The 27,499-nt window shown below is 39.3% G+C and overlaps 1 protein-coding gene across 1 annotated transcript in view; it reads right to left on the bottom strand.

Annotated features, from left to right (window-relative positions):
* Window positions 1-27,499, bottom strand: part of galk2 (galactokinase 2) — a 115,364-nt gene that overhangs the window by 74,511 nt on the left and 13,354 nt on the right. Inside the window, exons 4-5 of the mRNA XM_048615834.1 lie at window positions 18,595-18,685; window positions 167-310 (exon numbers count right to left, since the gene is read on the bottom strand). Coding sequence (XP_048471791.1) covers window positions 167-310; window positions 18,595-18,685 — 235 coding nt within the window. The remainder of the gene's footprint in view (window positions 1-166; window positions 311-18,594; window positions 18,686-27,499) is intronic.

Raw genomic sequence — 27,499 nt, 5'->3', positions numbered from 1 at the left:
TTTCTTTTGAGTAGACTTTCATCTCCATTAACTTTTCTGCTACTCGTTGTACCTTGAATCCTTTCTATGTCAAAGGCAGTACATAACTGCCAATTGCTGCTGAAAGGGTGCGCAATGAAAAACAACACTCATTTCTGATATATGAGACAGTATAGACAGATTTTACCTTTGATAGAACCTTCTGATTGGCAACCATCGTAATGAGACCTGCACAGCAAACCAATGCACTGGAACTAGAGAGTCCAGAACTGGGTGGGACTGTGCCATCAACCACGCAATTCATTCCATTGGCAATGATGTTGAAATGTTCCTGAAAAAAATATTTTTTATAAAATAAATTTTGTGCCTGTGTAGGCAAATCAATAATACTTGCTTTATAATTTGAATTGAATACATGTAATTCCTTAAAAATATGAAAATGCAATCTACAACAGCTGAGAGATTAAATTCTTATGTATTGCAAAGAGAAGGAGAGATGGAGAAAACAGTGAGAGATAGAAAAGAGACATGAAGAATAAACAAGACAAAAATGAGGAAAAGAGAAGAACAAAATAAATTGAATTTAGAGATTGTAGTGCTATAATATATGTTGATCTAGTTCATCACCAATTTATTTATGGATAATGTTGATGGTACTTAATATTCTAGCCAATGTCCATAAAGTTCAAATTGTCAATAAATAGTGGACAAACCAACAGTGATAGACCAAATACAGATTTTAAGGCACTTCCAACTAACACACAACTGTGAGTGTTTCATACACTCTTTGCTGGGTACTCTCTAAAAAGTGGTGTCTTTTACCAACTCGTACACCCCAGGCCTCTTTGTTACATGAGCTGCTTTCATCACACCCAACCCATTTTCATCCACTGATGGTCCACATCAGCAGATTTTCTTTCTCCCCTGCTCACCATTATCCATTTCCATTAGGGCAGCACGGTGGGTCAGTGGTTAGCAATGCTGCCTCACAGCGTCAGGGATCTGGGTTTGATTCCACCCTCGGGCAACTGTCTGTGTGGAGTTTGCACATTCTCTCCCTGTCTGTGTGGGTTTCCTCTGGGCGCTCTGGTTTCCTCCCAAAGTCCAAAGATGTGCAGGCTAGGTAGATTGGCCATGCTAAATTGCCCATAGTGTTCAGGGATTTGTAGATTAGGGGAATGGGTCTGGGTGGGATGCTCTGAGGGTCAGTGTGGACTTGTTGGGCCGAAGGGCCTGTTCCCACACTGTAAGGATTCTATGATTTTTTTTTGTTTGTTCAACTGCTGTTTTCTCTCTCTCTCTCTCTCTGAGGGCTCCAACTCGACCTCCTTCTCCTCCCCTTCTCTCCCCAGCCCCCAGCTTTTCTTAGCTACAATCATTCTTAAGAACATCACAATTGATGAGGATGTACCAAACGAATCTAAGATGCTGTTAAATCTTTAAATCAGTTAGAAGATTTTAATTGATTAATATGTATATGTAAATCCCTGAATTCCTTACAAGTCACAGTCCTGACAGAACTAAAGGTTTTATCAGTGTAAAGAAGAGGTGACATTCTAGGTCAGACAATGCATGCTCGATGTGAGGCCTTGTTAAGAATCTGTTTGCATTTTGGTTTGGAGTCAGACTAGTTTTATTTCTTACATTGACTGACTGTCTATAAATTGTGTGCTTTTTGAACAAAATAAAATGTATCTGCAAATACAAATTCACCCCATAGGTTCAGGTGTGCGTGTGTGAGAGAGAGAGAGAGAGAGACACAGACAGGGACAGAGAGTGTGTGTGAGACAGTGAGTGTGTGTGTATGTGAGAGGGGGAGAGAGTGTGTGTGTGTAGGGGGGAAGAAAGATTATGTGTGCATGTGTGTGTGCGTGTGTGTGTGTGTAATTGAGATAGAGAGGGAGAGAGGGAGACTGTTTGTGTGAGTGGGTGAGGTGTGTTTATGTATGTATGCTTGTGTGAGAGAGTGTAGAGTGGGGTGGGGTCACCTGTAGTGCAACTTGAACCCAAGTTCCCAGTTGAGGCCGTCCTTGTGGGACCAAACTTGGCTATCAGCCTCTGCTCGGTGACTCTGCGTTGTTGTGTATCCTGAAGCCCAACCTGGAGGACATTTACCTGAAGATCAGAGGCCGAATGTCCTTCACCACTGAAGTGTTCCCCCACTGGGAGGGAGCATTCCTGTCTGCCGATTGTTGCGCGGTGTCCATTCATCCGTAGATTTAACAGCATCTTAGGTTCGTTTAGTATATCCTCATCAATGGTGTGAACCTTTGATCTTATACTTATAAATTCTGTGTTTGATACTACCTCTCTCACTTACGCCTGAAGGACGACTGAGGCTTTGAAAGCTTGTGTTTTCAAATAAACCTGGTGTCGTGTGATTTCTGACCTTGTCCACTCCAGTCCAACACCAGCATCTCCACATCATTCTTAAAAAGGGTCACTGAACCTGACTCTGCTTTCTCTCCACAGACGCTGCCAGACTGGCTGAGGTTCTAAAAAACTGTCATACAGCCATGTGTAACAGATGGTGCATCAGATGGCTTCAGTTCAATTTCTAAACCATTCACAGTAGCAATGCATTGGCTAACACAAAGTTTCTCCATATCACGATAATCACTGGGTCATTGAAGACAGCTATTTGGTATCTTTTCAAACTGTCAAGTATTATATATTTCCATTGAAATACTTCTTAACCTCTCATGGTATTCACACAGGCATGGGAGCAGGGAGGAAGACAGACAGCAAGGGGAGGTTTGAAAAGGTAGTTTAAAGGGAATAATGTTCCACATTCTAATACTATTTTGAAAACAAAATCCTATATAAACTTACTTTTATGCCTGTAGTAGTTTCATAATTTTAAACATTATGCCACATTATTTATACTGCATCTACTGATCTTGAACTCTTTTATATTACTGCCAAGAGAAGTTTGTGTCCTGCAAAACTATGCATACAAAGTGTGTCCCCTGAGAAATCTTTAATCTTGAATTGTTATAAACTCAAGTTATACTGTGAAGTATCAAACACAGCTGCTCCACAAAATCTCATACCATTTCTCTCAGAATTCAGGGCTTAATTCCAAATACTATAGAACATGTCATAAAAGTTGACCTTCGATGTCTCGAAAAATCCAAACAAAAGGGGGTCAATTATATGCGATATATGAGTATTACCGATGTTGTATGCATGGTGGCCATTGCAAAATGTGAAGAAAACACTAGCAAATTCATATTAAATCCATATGGCTCATTTTAATGAATTCATTAATTCTAATCTTTAACTACAATCAAAACATTTCACAGACTGTCAAGTTCACTGGCATTTGAATCTGATGAAAGAATTCATCAAATTCATACAGAGTAATTTTGGCTTTCATCACATAGCTCTCGCTACAGATCAGATTTAGTACTTTCAATTTCAGAACCACCCCTCCACAGGAATCGCTGGATAATCTGCATCTTTTGAATGATATGATGAAAGTTTGATCGCTGGTAACATTCCAGTTTGGGAAACCATACAAAATATCAAACAGGGCAACATGCATATTTCCACTATTTGTGAAGGGATTTTCTCCAGGATCCATCCACTTATTCCATTTGGCACAAACAAGATCCTTAAATGGCTGTTGAGGTATGCATCCAATGGTTAAACTACAGATATTAGACCCCCGATATAACTACAAATGGATATTACCTTTATTCCACAGGCACGACTTGATCTCACGTTGATATAGGATCTGAACATATCCCACACTAATAAGCTTTGTGTCAGCCACTTTATATTATTGATTATAATTTCATCCCATTCTCATTCAATCAACCATCATCATGAGCGCATACAAAATCTCCTGCAGGAAACTTGATTTTTGCCTTGATTTTACATTTGAAATTTGACTTTTCAAATTTAATTTGAAAATAGAATAGCTTTACTTTTGTTCTGTTGGCCTTGCAGAAGAGTGCCACCAAAAATATTGCCTTATCTTTGTAGTTTTCACAAGCACAACTGCTAAACATGTCCACTCCACAATTAGATGCTGGTTATATCACAAATTTTATAGACAGGTCATCTATATTGCCAATGTAACATGATGTATACTTATTGTCTTTGCTACTATCTGATGATTAATCATCAGAAACTGGTAATTTTGGCACCAAGGTCTTTTGGTAGTCTCTGAGCATTTTGGTCTGTTCCAAGACTAAACATTTTTGTTCCATAAAGCTGCTAAACCTATTAGCTGTTGCTCTGAAATCTTCGCTGAAATCAGAGATTGATTTGGCCCAATTATGTGCACCTATGCGCATTGCATTTATGGTAATGATGCAACCATTCTTACAATTTTTGAGGACCCATTCAAATACATGCTTTTAAAATCAGAAACTGCTGGAGCAGCATCTGTGGAGACAAACCAGATTTAAGTTCTGAAGAAGAGTCACTGGACTCGAAATATTAACTCTGCTTTCCCTCCACAGAGACTGCCAGACCTGCTGAGTTTCTCCAGAAATTTCTGTTTTTGGTTCAGATTTCCAGCATCCACAGTTCTTTGTTTTGCTTCTCAAGATCAGGCCTGCAGTTAGCTTCCTATTGTCTTGGAACATTTAGCCTTGGGCATTTCTGTCAGGGCAGATTCGTTCTCCTTCCATTCTCGTACCCTTAATCACTTTCACTAAACTCCCTTGCTGCAGAACACTGATTCAACAAGGTAGCAAATGTTATGATTTTCAGCTTGGACCCATTTGTACTTCATTATATTTGCTGAAAGACCCATGTTTTTTAATTCAGCACACATAGTTCACTCTCTGTGGATGTTTCTTTAATTTCCATGCATCTCCTTGGCAACATGGATCGTTATTACCTACTTGATCCCATCCCAACTTATAAGGTGAATGACACATTCATCTCTGGGGTTGATCCCTAATGTGACTACACCACTTTTTTGAAGATGCAAGTTGGGAGGGAGGTGTGTACTTATACAAATGGCATAGACCTAAACATGATTTTTGGAATTGAAAAATGGACTGTCTTATGTGTCCAGTCAACTTATACATGTATATCTATAGACATCACAAATTTAAAGTCAGTGAAGTGCATGAATGCCTTTCACAGTCATGTTGAAACTACCGTAACAATACATATTTAAATTTCCCTTCTTGATAGCCTTTAATTTTTTGAATATAGTGCAAGTTTTATTGCTTAACCATAATGCTGACCACCATTAACTATTTGCACTAAGTGAACTGACATTGCATCTTAATGAATTTTATCTTTTTTCTAAAAATCGAATAGCAAGACACAATACTGAAATCTAACCAATGTATTTTACAGGCTGACAATCACACTTTGCACTTGACGCTGAGTGCTTCCACTACAGAAACCTATTTAGATTTTTTTTACACTTCATCCAGGTGCAATCCTACTTTGAAGGATCTATTTCTCAGGACACCCATAATGTTCTATTCCTCTGTTCTTCTGAAGATTATGCCAATCCTTTGGTTTTTCACAGAATACATATCCATAACATGTAAAACAATTACCAAATATTTTTCTTCTCAGTTTCCATGTTCCCTCACTATATATTGGCTGATGTTGAGGAAGCTATCTGGTCATCGATCTCAATAACTTATGTAAATGGACAACGTGAAATTTCAGTATGACCCTTTGTGTCAAAGCTACCAGCTACATCTTTCTAATTTAAGAAGTAATTAGTTATCTCAACTGCGTACTATCAAGCAATCCCTTCATTCATACTGCCACTTCAATATTGACAACGTTAATGTTTCTGTTCTATGAAAAGATTCATGAAAATTCAAATACGTTACATCTATTATTACAAGAACAATGGAATATAAAAGAAGGGATGTTTTACCGCGGTTTTGTAGGGCATTGGCAACTATGTACAGTTTTGGTCTCCTTATTTTTAAAAAAATGGACATAACTGAAAAAGTAGCAATTCAGAGAAGGCTCACTTAATTTATACCTGGGATGATGGGGTTGTCATATGAAGAAAGGTTAGATGGTTAGACCTGCATCCATTGGAATTTAGAAGAATGAGAGGGCACCTTACAGAGCACAGAAACAGACCATTCGGTCCAACCAGTCAGTGCCAAACATGATCCCGAACCAAACTAGCCCCACCTGCCTGTGTCTGGTCCAGAACTGTCTAAACATTTCTTAATCATGGACTTATCCACATGTCTTTTAAATGTTATAACTGTACCCACATCCACCAGTTCCTCTGGATGTTCATTCCACATACAAACCATTCTGTGTTTTAAAAAAAAAGTTGCTCCTCATGTTTTCTTTTTAATCTCTGTCCTATCACATTAAAAGCATGCCACCTAATCTTGAAATACCCCACCCTTGGGAAAAGACACTTATCATTCACCTTATTTATACCCCTTGTAATTTTACAAATCTCTATAAGGTCACCCCTCAACCTCCTATGCCCCAGTGAAGAAAAAGTCCCACCTATCCAGCCTCTCCTCATAACTCAAAACCTCCATTCCTGGAAACATCCTGGTAAATATTTTCTGCACCCTCTCCAATTTAATAATATCCTTCCTATAAGAGGGCAACCAGAACTGCACACAGTACTTCAGAAGAGGCCTCACCAACGTCCTGTACAACCTAAATATGACGTCTCAACTCCTATATTCAAAGGTCCGAGCAATGATGACGAACATGCTAAACACCTTCTTAACCATCCTATCACAATGTGATGCAAATGTCAAATCATTACCCCTGAACCGCTAGGTCTCTCTGTTCTACAACACTACCCAAGGCTCTAATTTTACTTGAATAAGTCCTGTCCTTGTTTGTTTTACCAAAACGCATACCTCGTATTTAACCAAGTTAAACTCCATCTGAGAGAGTAGGAACTGCAGATGCTGGAAAATCTGAGATAACAAGGTGTAGAGCTGGATGAACACAGCAGGCCAAGCAGCATCACAGGAGCAGGAAAGCTGACGTTTCAGGCCTAGACCCTCATTCTGATGGGCGTTCCTGCTCTTTGATGCTGCTTGGCCTGCTGTGTTCATCCAGCTCTACATCTTGTTAAACTCCATCTGTCACTCCTCAGCCCATTGACACAACTGATCAAGATCTCTTTGTAATCTCTGATAATCTTCTTTACTGTCCACTGTCACAGGGAGATATCTGTACACTGACTGGTGTCACTGAGACCCCTCTCTCAGGGAGATCTCTTTGTGATCTCAGATAATCTTCTTCATTGCCTACTATCACAGGGAGATGAGGAGAAATTGAAAAGATGACTACTGAGAGGATGTACTGAAAGGATCTACTCTCCCTTGTGGGACAGACCAAAACTAGAGAATGTTTAAAATTAAAGGGTCTTCCATTTAAGATGGAGATGAGGAGACTTCTTTTTCCTCTTAGAAAGTTGGGAGTGTGTGGAACTCTCTCTCCCTACAGACCATTGGAAAGAGTTGTAATTGAATATTTTGTAAGGCAAAGGTAGATAGGTTCTTGAACAACAAGGAATTTAAAAGTTATAACAGGTAGGCAGGAAAGTGAAGTTGAGTTCACAATCAGATCAGCTATGATTTTATCAAATGGTAGAGCAGGCTTGAGAGACCGAATGTCCTGGTTCTGACCCCAATTTGGATGTTCGTATATAATTCTTCTTTTACTTGTCTTGTAAATACAATGGGAATATGCTGAGCATCATTTTTATTCCTTATTATAAGATAGTTTACTTTGTTTCAGAATGGTCATTTCTGAAATTTGTTACAGAGATAGTAGGAACTGCCGATGCTGGAGTGTTGAGGGTGAGGACGAGTTCGGCTAAGCGGATGAGGGTGTCAGTGGAGGGGGACTGGTCGGGCCTGCGGGACAGGAAGAAGCAGAGGGCCTTTAGGCCATCTGCATGGGGAAAATTTCTGAAATTTGTTTGTTTCCTATTGTTTTTATCCTTAATCTATGTTAATATTATGTCATATCTAAACTGTGCCTTTATATTCAAAATAAAATGAAGGGATCATGTCACCATTCCAAATCAAGCCTGACAACAAGCCTGCTTAAGTCAAGGGATCTACCGAGCAAGGTGCAAAATATTCTCACATTTAGGAAGAAAGGGCAAGAGAAACTGCTGCAAAAGTAAAATAGATTCCGAGTGTTTGGGCAGAAGAGAAAGAGACAGTGGAAAATAACTGCAGTTCGTGTGGACAACAGACAGAAGGGACTGCAGAATCTTCTCCAGGTACCAAAGTGTGACATCTCTGGTCAAAGAAACTTGAGCTGCAGATATCTGAAGAATCTGGTACATTCATCCGCATGTGGCAATGACAGAAGAAGAATAATAGCTGGTTATGGATTGGAGAATCTCTTGATAAACTGAAGAGAACACCTGGAGACAATTTTTCAAAAGTGCTATTCACTGAAACCAAAAAATGTGAACCTATTGGAAGCTCAAAGTGACTCTGGACTACTTACAATAAGGTCTGTAATTCTACAGAGTATGCAATGAGTTATAAATATAAAAGATAAATGTTACTTTCTCTAGTCTAAAGTGTAAGTTACTACAAAAATCATCATTTGTAAGAGTAAAAATCTTAAAACATGAAATCTTGTTGCGCATCCTTTTTATGCTATTAACTGGAAATTCAATTCTTAACAAAAATCAGTCCCTTTGGGGATCATAATACCTATAGCTGTAAACCCAATTATGATCACTGCTCTTGGCATCCTCCTATTTTGAGGTCACTTATTTGCTTCTAATTCATTCTAATTAATTTATTATACAAGCTGCAGTACTGTCAGGTATCCTAAACAATATGCCTGAATGTATTTTACAAACCCCTCCCCAAGTTGATCACTTATCATCCCTTCATATCTCTGCATAGTTAAAATATGCTCAAAGTGAGTTCCAAGTGATGGATGTCAAGAATGAAACAAGTTAAAAGATCTTAAGATCTGAAGAGACAATGTGTTTCTATACATAGGGCGGAATTGCATGTAAGTTTTACTGCTGCAAATCATTTATCCATACATGATTTGAGTGATGTGTAGAGTCTAAGAAAATAGTTGCACTTTGTATGCATTCTCCCAGACATTGATTCTCAACTTAAAAAATTAGAAAATGCACTTGTTTAAACTTTACGGAGAAAAATCTAAATTGATGGCTTTCCCCTTAGTATAATACGTTTACAATTCAGAAGTATTAATAATTCTGTTCCAGAGAATACATACAAAATAAACACAGCTATCCTTACAATAACTTCTAGAAAGCCCACTTTTCACCTTCATAGTGAAGAGTCCGTGACAGAACTATTTTCCCGTAATTTAGCTAAACTCTTTAAAATCTGGTCGGATCTGGCAGTAGTTAAGAGAGGAAAACACAATCATGAGCAATATATTTTACTCCAGAGTAAACTGGGTATTTAAGTCTTAAGATCCATTGCTTAGGTCTGGCCAGTTGTACAAATAATAACACGGAAATGCCTCCAGTGACCAAAAGTGTTGCCCATTGCCAACTTACATACGCACATAAATTCCCTTAGAATTAGTTTTCCTTGGCAAAAACAGGCTTTGAAAAAAACGAATGCTTGAAATTTTAGTAGAAAGTGAACAAGGATATTTTACAGAATTGTACCATAGTGAAATAAATATAAAGCTTTAATGTATTTAAAAAAAACATAAACCTGATGGAAGCAACAATTTTTGTAATAAAATTAGTGTTATATTTGCAGTTCCCTGCCAGCACTTAGTAAATTATAAGCTAAAACATAGATGCCAGTTGTTTTGTTCTTCAACTGTAGCCAAATCCAGATGAAAAATTGAGTAATATATCTAAGTAGGGCTGATCCACAGGGTTCGTCTCTTGCACGAATATAGCTTATAAAGCTATCACGCAATGTTTCACAAAGTGCTTTGGTTTCAGAAGAAAATGAGGTCTGCCAAGTATTGCTTTACTCATATCCCAATGGAGTTGGAAATTCAAATTAATATAAACAGGCTATACCCTTGGAACCTTTTAACACTCTTCATTTAAATTGCTTATTTTAGTCTGTAACGTTTCAACATTACTTCTGGGACCTGTCACCGTATTGTAAAAGCCTGCACTATGCGGCCTCTAGCACAATGTACTGATATTCTGTACTCTTGGAATTTATAGGGAAAAGCTTGAGATTTACCCTGCAATTTCCCTTTTTTGTGAAATCTTAATCTCAGCTAAACTGTCACTGTTAAGCGGAGAAATGATTCATCCTGTGGTGAGACAGCTTCTTACAAAACTGACAGATCCATGCAGGTCTTAATCATTGGCAGCTAGTTCAATAATGACACTTGAAAGGCACCTAGGACCCAATTGTATTGAACATTATAAAGTATCACTATATGACTGTTGCAGCATGTGGCAATCTTTGGGCACTAACATTATAAATGGTGATTTTTCTTTGGACAGGAAACTGTTTTTGGTGATATCAAAAAAAATTACACTTGTGTTCCTCTGAGTGTGTTTTTCTAAACATTATTCATTACTATCTTTTGTTTTCAGTTCCCTCCCCCAGAGGGATCAAAAGCTTAGTAAGTACATCCTCACAAAATGTTAAATTAAAATGCCAATGTTGTGATCCAGCAAATGGCAATACTGAACAAGTCTAATCAGAATGAAACCAGGTTTAATAGATCTTAAGTTTTAGTTTTGCAGTTTGGTTAATATGGTGGTCAGTCACTGGACATATTCACATGTGGCTATAATCTTCCTTTAACACTAGAACACAAGCTTATTACACAAAAAGAAAAACATCCTAGCTATTTATGATAACTTAGAAAGATCTTACCATGAGCAGTAGTAAAAATATTCGACCTTTTTCCCAGCAATACCCTTTATAGACACTCAATCCTAATAAAGTATCAATTCTATCTTAACTCTTTAATTTCTTACTCAACTAATTCTTGCGAGCCCTTTTCCTTGGACTGTTGAAACAGTGTAAGATTTCTTTTCAGGTCTGAAACTAGGTTTCTATAAGTTCTCATAGCCCAAGACCTCTACAAATGAAACTCTCATAGCATGGAAACTTCTACAAACTAAAAACTGCCCTCTGCTCGTATGACTTCTCTTATACTCAAACTATTGGTTCCTTTAAGGTTTTTGCGAAGATTTGTAGCTCAGGTTGTGGGTTAGGTTGTTGACTTGCTCGCAGAGCTGGCGTGTTTTTGTTCAGACATTTTGTCACCATGCTAGGTAACATCATCAGTGAGGCCTCTGATGAAGTGATGTTGCTCTATTCCGCTTGGAATTTATACTGTCCAGTCCATTACGGTATGTTGTGTCATTTCCAGTTTTGTTCTGTATGAGTTTATATATGGGGTCCAATTCTATATGTTTGTTGATTGCATTATGGGTTGAGAATCGTGCCTCTAGGAATTCCTGTGTGTATCTATGTTTGGCTTGGGCTACTATGGTGACGTTGTCCCAGTTAAACTGATGGCCTTCATTGCCCAAGTGTACTGATATTAGGGAAAGTTTGTTGTGTCGTTTTGCTGCTAGCTGATATTCGTATATTCTGATGGCTAGTTTCCTTCCTGTCTGTTCAATGTAATGTTTGTAGCAGCCGTTGCATGGTATTTTCGCCATCTTCTCTCCCACCTATCTGCTGAACCTATCGTACTGACCAATCCCCACCACTCTCTTCCTGCATTCACCTATCACCATCCCACCTACCTTTCCCCAGCTCCACCCCTCCTCTCTCTACTTATTTCTGAGCTCTCTACCCCCTCCCCATTTCTGAAGAAAGGTCCTGAACTGAAATGTGAACTTTGCTGCTCCTCTGATGCTACCTGGCCACCGTGATCCTTCAGCTCCACACTGCATTGTCAATGGTTCTGGTTGTTTGTTTCCGTGTAGGTCATTAAACTCAACTCTGTAAACATTCAGCAATTAACTTTCCAGTTAAACAATTGAGCCATATATCTTAAGCCATTGCTTTCTTGGCAATGCTGTCTTCATTAATGCAAACAACCTCCTGGTTTAAAATTTTAACAAAGCCTAGCTATTAATTGTCAACAGCATCAATAGATGCATTCTCTATGGCAATGCCTCTACCAACCACAGTCCACTTGCCAAGTAATCTCCTTTCATGCGGTTGGCTTTCCCTTTGAATTTGTATTTTAGAGAAATGCCCTATCGAATGCAAGACAAAAAGCTTTCACGAAATGTGTCTACATTCAGCAATACGTAGTTTTGTGTGTCAAATTACTATTTCTGACGTTCACATTAAAAAAAAAATCACTTTTCAAAACTGAAAACTAAACTAGAGTGACTATTTTTTCTTCATAAGAACCTAAGTTCCCCAATAATAACAATACAGTACAAACCCACATCACATTAGGAAAATTTAAAAGGACATTTTATCTAGCTATCTGCAAGTTTGTTTCTCTGAAGTTCTCAACGTATCACCATTCCAATGCCTAAAAGCTCTAAATTTGATATGCCAGTGCAACTCTATCCAGCACCCGACTTCCACATACTCACAGAAAATCCAAGGAAGATAAGCAGAACATGACTTTCAGGACTTTGGAATTGTCCAAAAAAATGGGAAAAGACCAGAGTTATTTAGCCTGGAGTTCTCTTCGACCATGATAGCATTGGGTTTAATTATATTGACAGGGAAAACAGGAAGCAAAGTAGGTGTTTTGAAGAATGAAGTAGTTTGCATTGCCTTACTCTAGTAAACAATCCATTTCCCCATCTTCCATTCTCGTAAAAAAGTTTGATATGTGATATCAGAAAAGTGCTTTTAATTGGTTCAACAATGTGTGTGAACACCTCTGGTACATAAAGTAGAATCAGTGTGCTTACTATGATGTCTGTATCCAATATTGGAGGTTTATATTCTTATGACCGTTTCTGAGGAATTGGGCTAATTCTTTGTTCATTATTTAGAAAAGCCAAAGTCTTGCAATATCTTCAGCTTTTTCAGGACTAAACCAGTTACTGAACTGGATAGGGACCAGTTACTTCCCTTATTTGATCTCTGGGCTGCCTAGATCTGCCTTATATTGAAGTAGACTTATTTTTAGGGCAAACCACATTTGTGCTGGAACAACCTCACTGGGTTCTGGTGTTCCCACACTATGTATTTAATTATAAATATTCTGATTAGTACACATAGAAATTTGGAATTTGGAAAGATAATACGTCAATTTCTCTGTATTCTGCATAGAGATTCATCTGGTGTAACTCTGGATATTCTTTGAACAATGGGAGACAAACTTCTCAGCAATACGTGATGGTTGCAATCCCAGTTACTGGACCAAAGGAATTCTAAACCTATTACAAGGACAATTTCTCCTCAAAGAGATTGCTATCATAGCACTTTATAACCAGTCATTTTTGTATCTTATTTTACTTTAATTTTCATGAATTCAGTGAACATCTGTCAGATTAAAATCATGGATCTATCTACAGAAATATGTGAGCTAAATAAACTGGCTGTTTCAAATCATTTGGAGAATATTAAAAACAAAAAGAAAATCAACACAGCAATCGTGATTAAAGGTCTGTGATTTTTATATAGTTTTAAAAGGGTTTGATTTTAAACTAGTGGCATATGACTGTTAGTCTATGTTTGTGAAGGTGTTAAAAATTGGTCAATCTTTCCAGAACCATGATTTTAGGTCAACATGTGTCAGGGAGCAGGCCTCCTGGAAGTTTGTTTGTACTGTGGGGGTTATAACCAGATTGAGAAAACATTAGTCATTAGCTGTATCAGAATTTAACATAGGCAGGCTTTTTTATCTTCAGTTCAAAGCTTTTATAAAGTTCGATGGAGACCTTACTGAAGTTAAATGCAAGTGTAGTTTCACCTAGAAAAGGAGATTGTACACATCTGCCAAGGGAATAGGTTACCATAGTGTAAGAGTTGTAGTTTGTGAAACTTCCAGACCAGGAAGGTTTGATTCGAAACCTACAGATTATTAAAAAACAGAGAAAGGGAAAAGACCTCACAGCTCATGAGACCTGCACTGACAAGAAGCTATTCAGTCAAACCTCAGATCTGATAGGGGAAGGAAAATTTCTTAGGAATTTGATTAACTGTAAAGTGTTGGAGAATACACAGAACATTGTTTTGCCATGTATCTTGAAATCTACCAAACTGTGTTACATTTAGATGCCTTAATTTGGCTTAGTTTATTTTTATTCTTTTCACATGTAATAAACTTCTGTCTAATTGTTAAAACCAAATCTGCAGTTTTGTATACTTAAGTTTTCAAATGATAGAGATGACAGTAACTACCTCAACCTTAAGGCAGCATTAGATCATTTACTGCACAAAGGAAACCCCGAAAAATGTCGATAGCGATCCAAGGAAAAACCCTCCAGCGACTGGAACTCATCATACCTGGTGCAAAGTAAAATAGCTGTCATATTTAGAGACCAGATATCACTGAAAAAGCTCACTAGGGCAATTTCTATGGTCCAACCAACCCCAACTACTTGATCAATGACCTTACCAAATTCAGACCATATATTGATGATTCCAAAGTGCCATTCAAACTTCTCCACCACTAAAGCAACTGATTGCAATCTATGTAAGGTCCTGGATAACCTCCAAACTTGAGCGGACTATTTGCGACTTTATTCATGCCTCAAGTCATGATCCCATCCAATGAGAATAAGCTTGGTTATCTTCCCTCAAATGCTATCAATGCAACCATCGCGAAGAAGCCCGTCATCGATACCTTAAGGATGTTCACTAATCAGAACTTTGGTTGGCCAGCCACATCAAGATTATAGCTGGTCCAGCTCAGTGCACATCCTTCTAAACCCTCGTCACCACTTACAAAGCTTGAGTCAGGAATGATTGGAATATTCACCACTGGCCTCAATGGGTGCGGCCACACAATGCTTGTGAAGCTCAATCAATAGTCAGGACAGAGAAATGTGTTGCCCATGTACAATGAAGACATTTTTTAAAAATTACAAATGGAATCACTTAATTCCAAACTGCTGTTGGAAAGACTACAGAGGATTGAATAGTTTCTTCCATATTATGAAAATGCCCATGGAAATCTATTACAGAATTGTGGTCACGTTAGACTCTCTCCATTGTCTGCTAAACTCCAATTTGATCCAAGGGTGAGTCATTTAATGGGCCTTTGACACACCATTACTGTCTGTGGCACAAGGTGATTCACAAATATATTTCACAAATACTACCATGGTAATCAGAGTATGTTTGTTTTGCGTTGAACTGACAGACCAGAATTGATGCTGGACTTAAGGTTATGTAGCTTCACTTGTCCTAGTAAATGAACCCTGTGGACCTATTCTGATTATCAGCACTCTTTTTTCCATATCCTTAACTGATCAACCTGCTTGTCTCACAAGATAGATTAAAACATCTTGTGTGCAGCCACATTTAGCTTATGCTTTCAATTGTGCTACATGGGTAGGGTTTACCACAAGTACTAGAACAGTCATCTCCAAAATGAATAAAGGGCGGAAAGAACTTTATGTAGTTTGTCCGCAAAATGTAACTTCATTGTCTATCCTTACAAACATGCTTTAGAGTTAAGTCATCATTGTTAAGAATTGGCATTTAAATACCGTGGGTTATATCTAACTTTCCTTGGAATTTCACTGAATTCTTAAATTAGTTGCATTAATTTTAACAAATTTGATATGTACTGCACATTAAACCACTTATGTTTAACCATACTAATTATTTAAGTAAAAAAGATTTGTAAATAATTTTAATTACAAATTAAATGACTTAATTGCAGTATAAAGATTCTTTTTTAAATTTTCTATGTATTTTACACTAATATTACTACCCACAGGTTGTTCTAAAAATGCAAAAAAGTGCTGTATACAAATCTGACTGTACTTAAAAGACAAGGTTTTGTTATTTAGTACATTTTCACACATAGTTACAAATATTCTTATATTAGCAGAGATCTGAAAAACATTTGTGTTGCAATTAGTATCTTATTGTCATGGTACTTCTTTAAACTCTTGTCCATAGGCCATTTCCCCTCTCGTGCCATACTTTTCCATTCCTTTCAAGCCTCTAGATCATCCTTATACTATCACATCTTTCAACTACTCCTTCCTCCATTGCCATCCCCATTCCCTCTTCCATCTATCCCCGATGTCATCCCAACCACTTTCCCCATTCCATATCTCCAATGCATTCCCATGCCCAGGCTAACACTTCTAATGCTGACCACAAATACATATATGTATACTTGAAATTTTGGTTTAATTAAGAACCTCTTCGCATCTAGTTCCTGTAGATAGAAATTTCACCAAATGCATTAAAGAGCCATACATTTATCACAATATTGAATGACGAGTTCTGTGTATCACTTGGCAGTACTATCTACTGATTTATAAAACAAATTGGCTGAACTGTGCAAAGAAATAAACTTTGTCTGGAACCCAGGTCTCACTCCACTTGAGACTTAAACAACGGCTTTGCTTTGAGATGTCATTCCTAATAAGTCAGCTTTCCTTTCTGAACAATTATATTCTCCTTGTTTGTTTGTTTGCTTGTTCAACAAACCATTTCAAGGAAATCGTTTCCAAACCTTTCCTGGTTTAAAACAAATACAAGACCAAAATCTCAGTAAAATGGAGAATCAAACTTTTGACCAATCTGTAAAAAGGACTTTTGTACCCTAAAACATTATCTAAATAATTAATATAAACTTGGGAAAATGTAACCTTGGGATTTTCAACTGTCTTTAATATATAGTACTGAATTCTGCAGTACTGACAACCATCAAGTAATCGTTTCAACAGATGTGTTTTAAATTTATTTTTCATTGCTGGGATTTCTTTTTCCCTGCACATTGTAGTTATCTCTGCATCTCCACAACAAATATGTTTTTGTTTAGTCTTAAAACAAATAAAATATTTCCAACAAACCCCATGATGAGGCAAATCATGAATCATGAATATCTTGGTCATGGACTCTGAATTGACTAGTTTCTGGAAATAACTACTGAATTTAAGCATACAGTGAAGATTAATAGTGGCTCAGTGGTTAGCACTGCTGCCTCAGCGCGCCAGGGACCCGAGCTGATTTCACCCTCGGGCGACTGCCTGTGTGGAGTTTGCAATTCTCCCCGTGAGTGTGTGAGTTTCGTCCAGGTGCTCTGATTTCCTCCCACAGTCTAAGAATGTGCAGGTTAGATGGATTGCCCATAGTCTCCAGGGATGTGTAGGTTAGGTGGGCTAGCCACGGGAAATGCTGGGTTACAGGGGTAGAATAGGGATTTGGGTCTGGGTGGGATGCTCTTCAGAGGGTTGGTCTGGGCTCAATAAGCCAAATGGCCTGCTTTTACAGTGTAGGGATTCTATGATTCTACGATTGTGTGGCTCAAAGCATAATGGTGTTAACAATCATATTTCCACAGAATCATAGAAAATAGAAACAGACCATTTGGCCATTCAGGTGATGTTTTACCCCAAAAAAATCATCCAGTCCAATCCAACTTTTCAGTTCAATAACTATTTGAAGCATCTATGTCATTCACTCTCAAAATATCAAAATATTGTTTCTACAATTCTTTATAATAAAGAATTAAGCACTGGCCAACAGAAACAACCTCACTATTTACCTGATTTGAAAATCTTATGAAGATACCATGTTGCACCTTCCCTGTTTTAAAAAATTTCCAATGCTGTGTGTAGTATTCCAACTGCAACGTAATTATGATAGTGTGTAAATTCAACATTGACACCTTTAACGACCTGTGTGCCACTCTATTCCATTTAAAACATGAGTACTTAAGGTATTCTTCATGCTATTTCTACTTATATTATTTAACATTTTCCCTATATTTCCACTTTCTCCTCATTCTCCTGACCTTTCTATATCTACTCACAGACTTTCACAGAGCACGTGATGATTTGTTATATCTTCTAATTTGGTGCCTTCAATAAATTTCAATATTGTTTCTGTGATGCAAAGTCCAGGGTATTTATGTCCATCTGCAAAGTGAGAGGAGTGCTAACTCAGAACCCTCGGAAATATTATTCTCTATATTCTTCCTTTTTTGCTGCTACTCTTTGTCTTCTACCTACTAAACGAGGTTTGTGTTGCCACTGGAGACAACATTTTCTGTCCTATCAATACTATACTATGAGAAACTTCTGTTCCTCTGACACTGGATGTTGGACAAGCAGTCTGACAATTTAGAGACAGTGGAAGGGACAAAGATAAAATTCAATCGTATTTGCATGCAAGTAGAAGAGCATAATAGAAGCACAAATTATTTTTTGCTCAGCCTGTCACCCCCACCAATGATTAACATCCAATTATTTTCACTAAACCCCATGCCTGCATCATTGCTAAAATCTTCAAACCTTTTGCCACTTCCTTACAAGATGATTCTAATACTTTTCTGACCAATCTCCCATCGTCCTCACTCTGTAAACTTCAACTCTTTCAAAATTGTGAAGGAGATTAAATTTTCTATTTTAATGGGGGATAAATGTTGGCCTAGACATCAGAAAAAAACATTCCTGCGTTGATTCAAAATACGGGCATGAGATTGTTTTCATGCACCTGAGACTACAGATGGGACACTGCTCATCAGATTGGAATCATTGACTGATATAGAAAAATAATTGTTTTACATTACCTGAATCCCTTTCAATCCACAAAGAAAGTATTGATGCCATTGCGGTTTAGCTGTCTCAATGTGGATCTCATTTACATGAATACTATAGTCCCTACGGAGATAAAGAAATACTTGTGTTAGAACTATGTTGTAAAGAAATAGCTAACTGCTGCCATCTACTGCTCTCCATAATACAAGACCACACTTCCAAACATCAAACCATTGACTGTCACCTTCCTCATTAATTCCGGAGATCATCCCCCCGACTACCTCCAACCTGACAGTCTCCCAAATCCAGACAGCCTGCTTCTACCTCCTTCCCAAAATCCACAAACCAAACTGTCCCAGTAGGTCCGTCGTATCAGCCTGTTCCTGCCCCACTAATCTCATTTCCTCCCACCTTGACTCCATCCTCTCTCCACTTGTCCAGACCCTGCCCACCTACATTTGCAATTCCTGATGTCCTCCGCCATATTGACAATTTCCAGTTCCCTGGTCCTAACTGCCTCCTGTTCACCATGGATGTCCAATCCCTCTTTACTTCCACTCCCCACCAGGATGGTCTGAGAGCTCTCGGCTTCTTCCTCAACCAGAGGCCTGAACAATCCCCATCCACCACCACTCTCCTCGGCTTGGCTGGACTTGTTCTCTCACTGAACAATTTCTCCTTTGCCTTGAAAGAGTGAGACAAATTAAAGGAGTGGCTATGGGGACCTGCAAGGGTCCCAGTTATGCCTGCCTTTTTAAGGAGTATGTGGAACAATCCTTGTTCCAATTCTACACTGGCCCCCTCCCACAACTCTTTCTTCGGTACATCAGCAACTGTTTCAGTGCCACTTCATGCTCCCACCTGGACCTTGAAAAATTTTTAATTTTGCCTCCAATTTCCACCCCTCTATAACTATCACATCGTCCATCTCCAACACTTCCCTTCATTTCCTTCACCCCTCCTTCTCCTTTTCAGGGAATAAGCTGTCCGCTGCCACCCATTACAAAGCTGCTGACTCCCACAACTACCTTCACCACAGCTCTTCATACCCCATGTCCTGTAAGGATTCCATCCCATTCTCCCAGTTCCTTTTCCTACGTCGTATCTGTTCAGTTGACGCCACCTTTCAAGACAGTGCAGCTGATATGGCTTCCTTTTTCCATAACTGTGGTTTCCCGCCGACTGTGGTTGACAGGACCTGTAACCACATCCAACCTATCATCCGTGCCTCCACCCTTGCCTCTTCCCATCATTCACAATAGCGTAATCGGGTCCGCCAGTCCTCACTTTTCATCCCACAAGCCTCCCATTCAAAGGATCATCCTTCTCCATTTCAGACAACTCCAGCAAGAATGCCACCACAAAACTCATTTTCTCCTCACTCTCCCGTCTACATTTCGTAGAGACCGTTCCATCCGGAACACCCTAGTCCATGTCTTGATGGCCACCACCACCTCTTTCCCATGGCATCTTCCCATGTAACCGCAGAAAATGAAACCTCTGCACCTTCACCTCCTCCCCGTTCACTATCCAAGGGCCTAAACAGTCTTTCCAGGTGAAACAGCATTTCACCTGTACCTCCTCCAATCTGGTCTATTGCATTTGTTGCATCCAATGTGGCTTACTGTACATTGAGAAACCTGGTTATCATACAGACGTTTCGTTACCATGCTAGGTACCACCATCAGTGCGGCCTCCAATGAAGCGATCTTGTTCTACTCTGCTTGGAATTTATATTATCCTGTCTGTTAAGTTGGGTTGCGTCATTTCCGGTTCTGTTCTGCATGGGTTTGTACATGGAGTCTAATTCCACACGTTTATTGATTGCATTATGGGTTGAAAACCAGGCCTGTAGGAATTCCCATGCATGTCTGTGGTTGGCTTGAGCTAGAATGGTCACGTTGTCCCAGTTAAATTGATGGCCTTCATTGTCCGAATGCACTGAGATGAGGGAAAGTTTATCGTGTCGTTTTGCTGCTAGCTGGTGTTCGTGTGTCGTGATGGCTAGTTTCCTTTCTGTCTGGCCATTGGAATGTTTGTTGCAGTCATTGCAAAGTATTTTGTAAACTGTTGGTCCTGTATGTCATGGGCATGTGGTCTTTGGTCCTTGTGAGTGTTTGTCGTAGTGTGGCTGTGGGTTTGTGTGCCATTATCATTCCTCGTGGTCTTAGCAGGCTTCTTGTCAGTTCTGATATGTTCTTGATATAGGATAGTGTGGCCAGTGTATTGGGGTGTACTGTGTCCTCTTGGCATTGTCTATCTAGTAGGCACCTGCGGATGAAGTTTACAGGATATCCGTTGTTAGCAAAGACCTTGCATAGGTGCTCTTCCTCCTTCCTGCGTAGTTCCAGCATGTTTCTGTGAGTTGTGGCCCATTTGAATAGTGTTCTAACACAGCTTTGTTTGTGGACGTTGGGGTGATTGCTGTGGAAATTGAGGATTTGGTCAGTGTGAGTTGCCTTCCTATATACTGTGGTTTGGAACTCCCCATTCTATCCTGACATCTAGAAACAGAAGTTGATTATTGTCCTCCTCTTCTCTCGTAAATTTGATCCCGGTGAAAACGTTGTTGATGAGATGGTGTGTCTCTTCTAACTTGGTACGTTTGATAATGAAAAACGTGTCATCAGATCCACAGTTTTGGCTGTATGAGGGGGAGGGTTGTGTGTTCCAGTCTTTGCATCACTGCCTCTGCAATAAGTCCTGAGATGGGTGACCCCATATGTGTGCCATTGATTTGTTTGTACGTTTGGCTGTTAAAAATTAAGTGTGCGGTAAGGCATGGATCCAGTAGTCTGACTATGTTGTCCTCGCTGATGGAGCTGCTTGGAGTCAGCATTTCTGCTGCATCCAGTAATGTGGCAAGTGTTTCTTTGGCTAGTGGTATGTCAATGGACGTGAACGGTGCTGTGACGTCAAAGGATACCATATCTCGACGTCGTTGATTTTAATGTTCTTGAGGATGTTGAGGAATTCCTGGGTGGACTGGATGGAGTGGGATGATCCGTCGACCAGGTGTTTCAGTCTCTGTTGTAGGTCCTTGGCCAGTTTGTGTGTCGATGTGCCTGGTAGGGAGACAATGGGTTTGAGGGGGATGTCTGGTTTGCATACTTGGGGTAGTCCGTAGAAGCGGGGGTGTTCAAGCTTCCTGGTTTCATGTTCATGCAGTCTATCTTAGTTATTTGTCCAGCATTTTTTAGTCTCCTCAGCGTTTGGGTGATCCTGTTTGCTAGCTGTGGTGTTGAGGCTATCTCCACCTATTGGTAAGTGTATGTATCTGCAAGCAGTGCCTGTGCTTTTTCAACGTAGTCCAGTTTGTTCATAACGACAGTCATGCGCCCTTTGTCTGATGGTAGGATTAGTACGTTCCTGTCTCTCCAGTCCTTTGAGTGCTTTTCTCTCTGATGTGTTGAGGGTGTCCCATTCATTCCTCCAGTTCAGTGTAGGGATTATAGTTTGTTAGATGGCTTGTTGTGATTCATCTGTGAGCCTATTACTTTTTAGTGTAGCTTCCAGAGTGGCCATGAAGTCTCCTCTGTTCGCGTCTCTGTGGTTATAGTTTAGTCCGCATATTAGGACAGCTTTCTCAGTTTCTGTAAGTGGTCTGCTAGATAGGTTTCTTATCCAGGAGTCTAGTTTGTTGTTGTCCTTGTCTTTGTGGTGGATCAGTTTGGTCAGTTTCTCCTGTAGCGTGTGTTTCTTCTTTGTTCTGCTCCTTGTGGTTTGATAATGATGGCCTGTTTGAGGGTTGTAGTCCATTGCTGGTCGGTAGTTTTGGTATAATGATTTTTGGCATGAAATTTCTCGTAGAGCTGGTTATGGGCATCATTGATCATTGTCCATAGCATTCTCCGGCCATTTTGTTCAGCTGTTCTGCGTGTCTGTGGGTTGCTGAATGGAGGTTTGTACTTAACTGTGCGGCAGTACCTAGTTCCTGAGGCATTCGTGGAGAAAGTGAAATTATTTGTGGGTAGCGTTCAGTCAGCTGGCAAAGGTTTCCCATTGTCGGGCTACTTTGAGCGTGTGCACCCATAGGTGTTTAAGGTTCTTGTGAAGATGTCTAGCTCAGGTTGTGGATGAGTTTGTTGGCTTGCTCGCTGAACTGGCTGGTTACCGTACAAATGTTTCATCACCATGCTAGGTAACATCATCACTGTGGCCTCCGATAAAGCAATGTAGTTCTACTCCGCTTGGTATTTATATGATCTTTGCTAACAACGGATATCCCGACAACTTTATCCGCAGGTGCCTACAAGATAGACAATGCCAATAGGACACAGTCCGCTCCAATACACTGGCCACACTGCCCTATATCAAAAACATATCAGAACTGACGAGAATCCTACAACTATTAAAAATCATAGTAGCACACAAACCCACAACCACACACAACAAACAGTCACAAGGACCAAAGACCACATACCCACGACATACAGGACCAACGTAGTTTACAAAATACCTTGCAATGACTGCAACAAACATTACATCAGCCAGACAGGAATGAAATTAACCATCAAGACACGGACACCAGCTAGCAGCAAAACGACACAACAAACTTTCCCTCATCTCAGTGTGCTCGGACAATGAAGGCCATCAATTTAACTGGGACGACGTGACCATTTTAGCTCAAGCCAACCACAGACACGCACAGGAATTCCTACAGGCCTGGTTTTCAACCCGTAATGCAATCAATAAACGTGTGGAATTAGACCCCATATACAAACCCATGCAGAACAGAACCAGAAATGACGCAACCTAACTTAACAGACCAGATCATACTAATTCCAAGCAGAGTAGAACAACATCGCTTCATCGGAGGCCGCACTGATGATGTTACTAAGCATGGCGAAATGTCTGTATTATAACCAGCCAGCTCGACGAGCAAGCCAAAAACCTCATCCACAACCCAAGCTACAAATCTTCGCAAGAACCTTATCTTGAAGAAACAAAATGCAGACTGGGTGACCGCTTTGCAGAACACCTCCAGTCCGTGTGCAAGCATGATCCCGACCTTCCCATAGCCAATCATTTAAACACAGCATCCTGCTCACTTGCCCACTTGTCTGCTCTCGGTATGCTGCAACGCTCCAGTGAATCACAGTACAAACTGGAGGAACAACATCTCATCTTCAGACTAGGCACTTTACAACCTTCTGGACTTAATATTGAGTTCAACACCTTCAGATTTTGAACTCACTCCCATTTCATCCCTTTCTTTTAGCTTTACCGACTGCATTCTCTGTCACCATGTCCTCTCTCCGCCACCACCACCACCACCACCACCACCACCACCCTGCCCACCCAAGCCACTCCAGTGGGACCATTTGTTCTTTCAGTTTGGAAGCTGGACACACCATTGTTCTGCCATTCTCACATTCTGATCACTTATTCTGCACTATCAGCGCTCTTTCTCCCCCGGCGCTCCACCCCCACAGTATGGCATCAATGCTGCCTCCTCCACACTTCACATGAACTCTGATGAAGAGTCATCTAGACTCAAAACATTAGCTTGGTCTCTCTCTCCATGGATGCTGCCAAACTTGCTGTGATTTCCAGCATTTTTTGTTTAGTTAAGACCATAAGACAGAGAAGCAGAAGTAGGACAATCATTGCTTAGAGCTCACTCCATGGCTGAGATAATGGCTGAGTTGATAAATCCTCAAATCTTCATTATTACCTTAAATCCATTACTGTTGACTCCCTCAATGATTAAAAATCATTACAGCTCTCTGCAGTAATGACTTCCATGGGTCCACTACCTCTTGAGAGAAAAGATTTCTCCTGATTGCTGTCTTAATTGGGCAATCCTTAGTCTGAGATTATGTCCTCTGGTGCTAGACTCTCTCACAGTGGAAATAACATCTCTGCATCTAACCTATTACAGCCTCCTGTGAACCATGTATGTTCAATAAGGTCTCCTCTCATTCTTATAAACTCCAATGAGTACAAGCCCAACCTACTCAACCTGTCTTCATAAGAAAATCCCAGGATCAACCCAGTGAATGTTCTTCAAGGCTGGTATATCTCACTTAGTTAAGGGTTGCAAAACCGCTCACAGTCCTCCAGCTGTGGTCTGACTAGTGTATTGTGTTGTTTTAGGAAGACCTTGATTTTTATACTTCATTTCCTTCGAAATAAAGGCCAACATTCTATCTGCTTTCCCTATGACCCATTAAACTTGGATGCTATCTTTTTATGATTGATGCTCAAGGACACTAAATCCCTCTCTGCTGGAGCTTCAAAGTTCCAAAAGAAAATCCACCAAAGTATTTTGTGAACTGAAAGCTTAATTGAAGATAGTTTAAAATAGATCCCCAGTGGCTGTGGCAGACAGCGATGTGGGCCTTCTGTAATCAGCTTGATATAAACATTTTACAGCTGGATATTTAGCTTTTGAAATCCCAATTAATTTTGAAAGAAGCACAGAAGTGTGGCAAATATTCCATTTTAATTTTTCAAGGGTTAGTTTCTTTTTAACTACTTAGAAAACTAGATTCCTTTTAAGGATATTCATAAGCCACCAATTTCATATTTCACCTCTTCCCTGTTGTCCAAAGAAGGAGGTTAATTTTCGCAACTAATCTAAAAGGTCTCTATCCATATTCTATAGTCAGAAGACCTCCAATTATCACATCAAGATACAATCTCACACAACAGTATGAGCATGATCAGAACACAGCATGTGAAGAAAGTGCAAAACACAATACATTTGGCTCCATTAAGATACTTATTTTTTGATCAGTTATTATTAAAATCAAGCAGACATCAGTTAGCTGAGTTTGCTGAATAGCTGGTTTACAATGCACAGTGACTCCAACAGCGTGTGTTCATATTCCATATTAACTGAAATTCCCATGAAGGGCCCACCTTCTCAACTTTAGCCCTTGCCTGAGGTGTGGTGACCCTCAGGCTAAACTCACCACCAATCATCTTGCTCTAATCAGATGGCAGCCCTATAGTCCTCTTGGACTTCGGTAACTAAGTTATTAAAATCAATTGTGCATGTATATAGTCAACTCTTTTAAACAAATAATACCTCTAAGAGATCATATTTCTGTCAGCTGAAAATCATGACAGGTTCAAATAATCACTCATCAACAAACTGAATGTCCAAGTGATTACTTGTAAAAAATACTAAAGGTGTCAAAAAGAACAAAATAAGGACACAATTAAATAGCATCTGCTATCAAGGCTATGTTTCAAAATTATTCAAACTAATAAATGAATCACTACAGTAGTAACATGGCAGTCACATGCACAGCAAATTCCCACCCCACCACAAAAGAAATCCTACTATGTTAAATAAGGAAGAAATCTTTTAATGTTGCCCTGATAGATCAGGACAGATTTGTCTGGGTCCTCAGCTTAAAAACCTTTCCTGAAAGGCAGACCTCCATCAATGCACCTGCACCAATAGCACAGCAATTAAAATTGGGGATGCATAACATCTTGGAGGGCTGTGAGATTGGAGGAGATTACAAAGATAGGAAGGAGAGATGCCATGGATGAGTTCAAATACAAAGATGGGAATTTTCAATTCAAATGTTGCCTGACCACAAACCAATGTAGGTCAGTGAGCACAGGTGTGCTAGGGGAAAGTGAATTGCTCTGAGTTAAGACACTATGAAGGTAATTAGCCATGCATGGTTCATGGAACCTTAGGTATCTCTCTCCTTTAGAGAATTAAATAACTGCCCTGTTTCCCACATTACAACCAGGACTACACTTCAAAGTACTTAATTGTCTGCAACATACTTTAAGACACACTGAAGTCATGGAAGGCACTATATAAATGCAAATCTTTCTTCTGTTCTGTATTCCTGAACAAATACATCACAATTTTCCATGAGAAATGACTTCACTGCCTCAAAGGAAAAATCTACTACTCTTTGGTCAAAGACTGTAATGTTAGATGCTTAATCTGAGAGTATCCATTCTAAAATCTATTTTTATCTTGAACAAACTTAATACATTTCAAATGGTTCAATCTATGGTTCCTAATTTGGCTAATTTGCAACATGCAAATCATCTCCATTAATTGCTGCCTTTCAAAAGTCTCAACCTAATTATGCTCCTCGTTGAATCAATTGTTCCAGCAATCAAAACCTTCAGCAAATTTAAAACCCAAAATGGGACTTTTACCTGCCAACTGTTTTTCCTTGCCCTATTTTGCCCTTTGCCTTAGATACTAATACTGATATTCTGAACCAGAATGATGTCCCCATCCAAAATCCAACTATACACTTCTTGGTAATCTCCATGCATTTCACACCTTGTACTCTTAGCCTATAATCCAAGTATTCCATTTATGAAACCTACAGGGGTAAGGTAAATTCACATGTCACTGGTTTTCAATTAAGTTTTCTTGTCATACTAAAACTAGTTCAGCAGATAACAGTAAAATTTATAAAATACCAGTTACAGATGGATTTGAACTGCAAATCAATAAGATAACTAGTACCTATGGACACTAATTTGATTCAGAAAGTGTAAGCTATTTTATTACCTACGACATTTAGCACCTGACAGGTGAAATCTCTGCCAGTGATTACTGAAGACAGCAACAGTAGGAGATGGAAACTCAGGCTACATATAGTTAACTGCATTGTAAAAATGATTTAAATGGACTTTTATTCTAAATAAAAGAGCCCAGTTAAGCATTGTTTTCATAAATAGTCAATAGAAAACTAAGACTGAAAAGGATACCATATTGATTTGATTTGATTTGGTTTATTGTTGTCACATGTACCAAAATACAGTAAAAAGTATTGTTTTGCACGCTCTACAGGCAGATCCTACATACAACGTGCATCAGGTAACAGAACAGAGTGCAGAATATAGCATAACAGCTGCAAAGAAGGTGCAGAGAGAGATCAATATTAAATTTTCAGAGGTCCGTTCAAAAGTCTGAAAACACCAGAAAGATGCTGTTCTTGA

The sequence above is a fragment of the Rhincodon typus genome, chromosome 33 (assembly GCF_021869965.1).
Source record: "Rhincodon typus isolate 14 chromosome 33, sRhiTyp1.1, whole genome shotgun sequence".
Lineage (NCBI taxonomy): Eukaryota > Metazoa > Chordata > Chondrichthyes > Orectolobiformes > Rhincodontidae > Rhincodon > Rhincodon typus.
The sequence above is the reverse complement of the archived record's forward strand: the minus strand, read 5'-3'. Positions and strand labels throughout refer to the sequence as shown.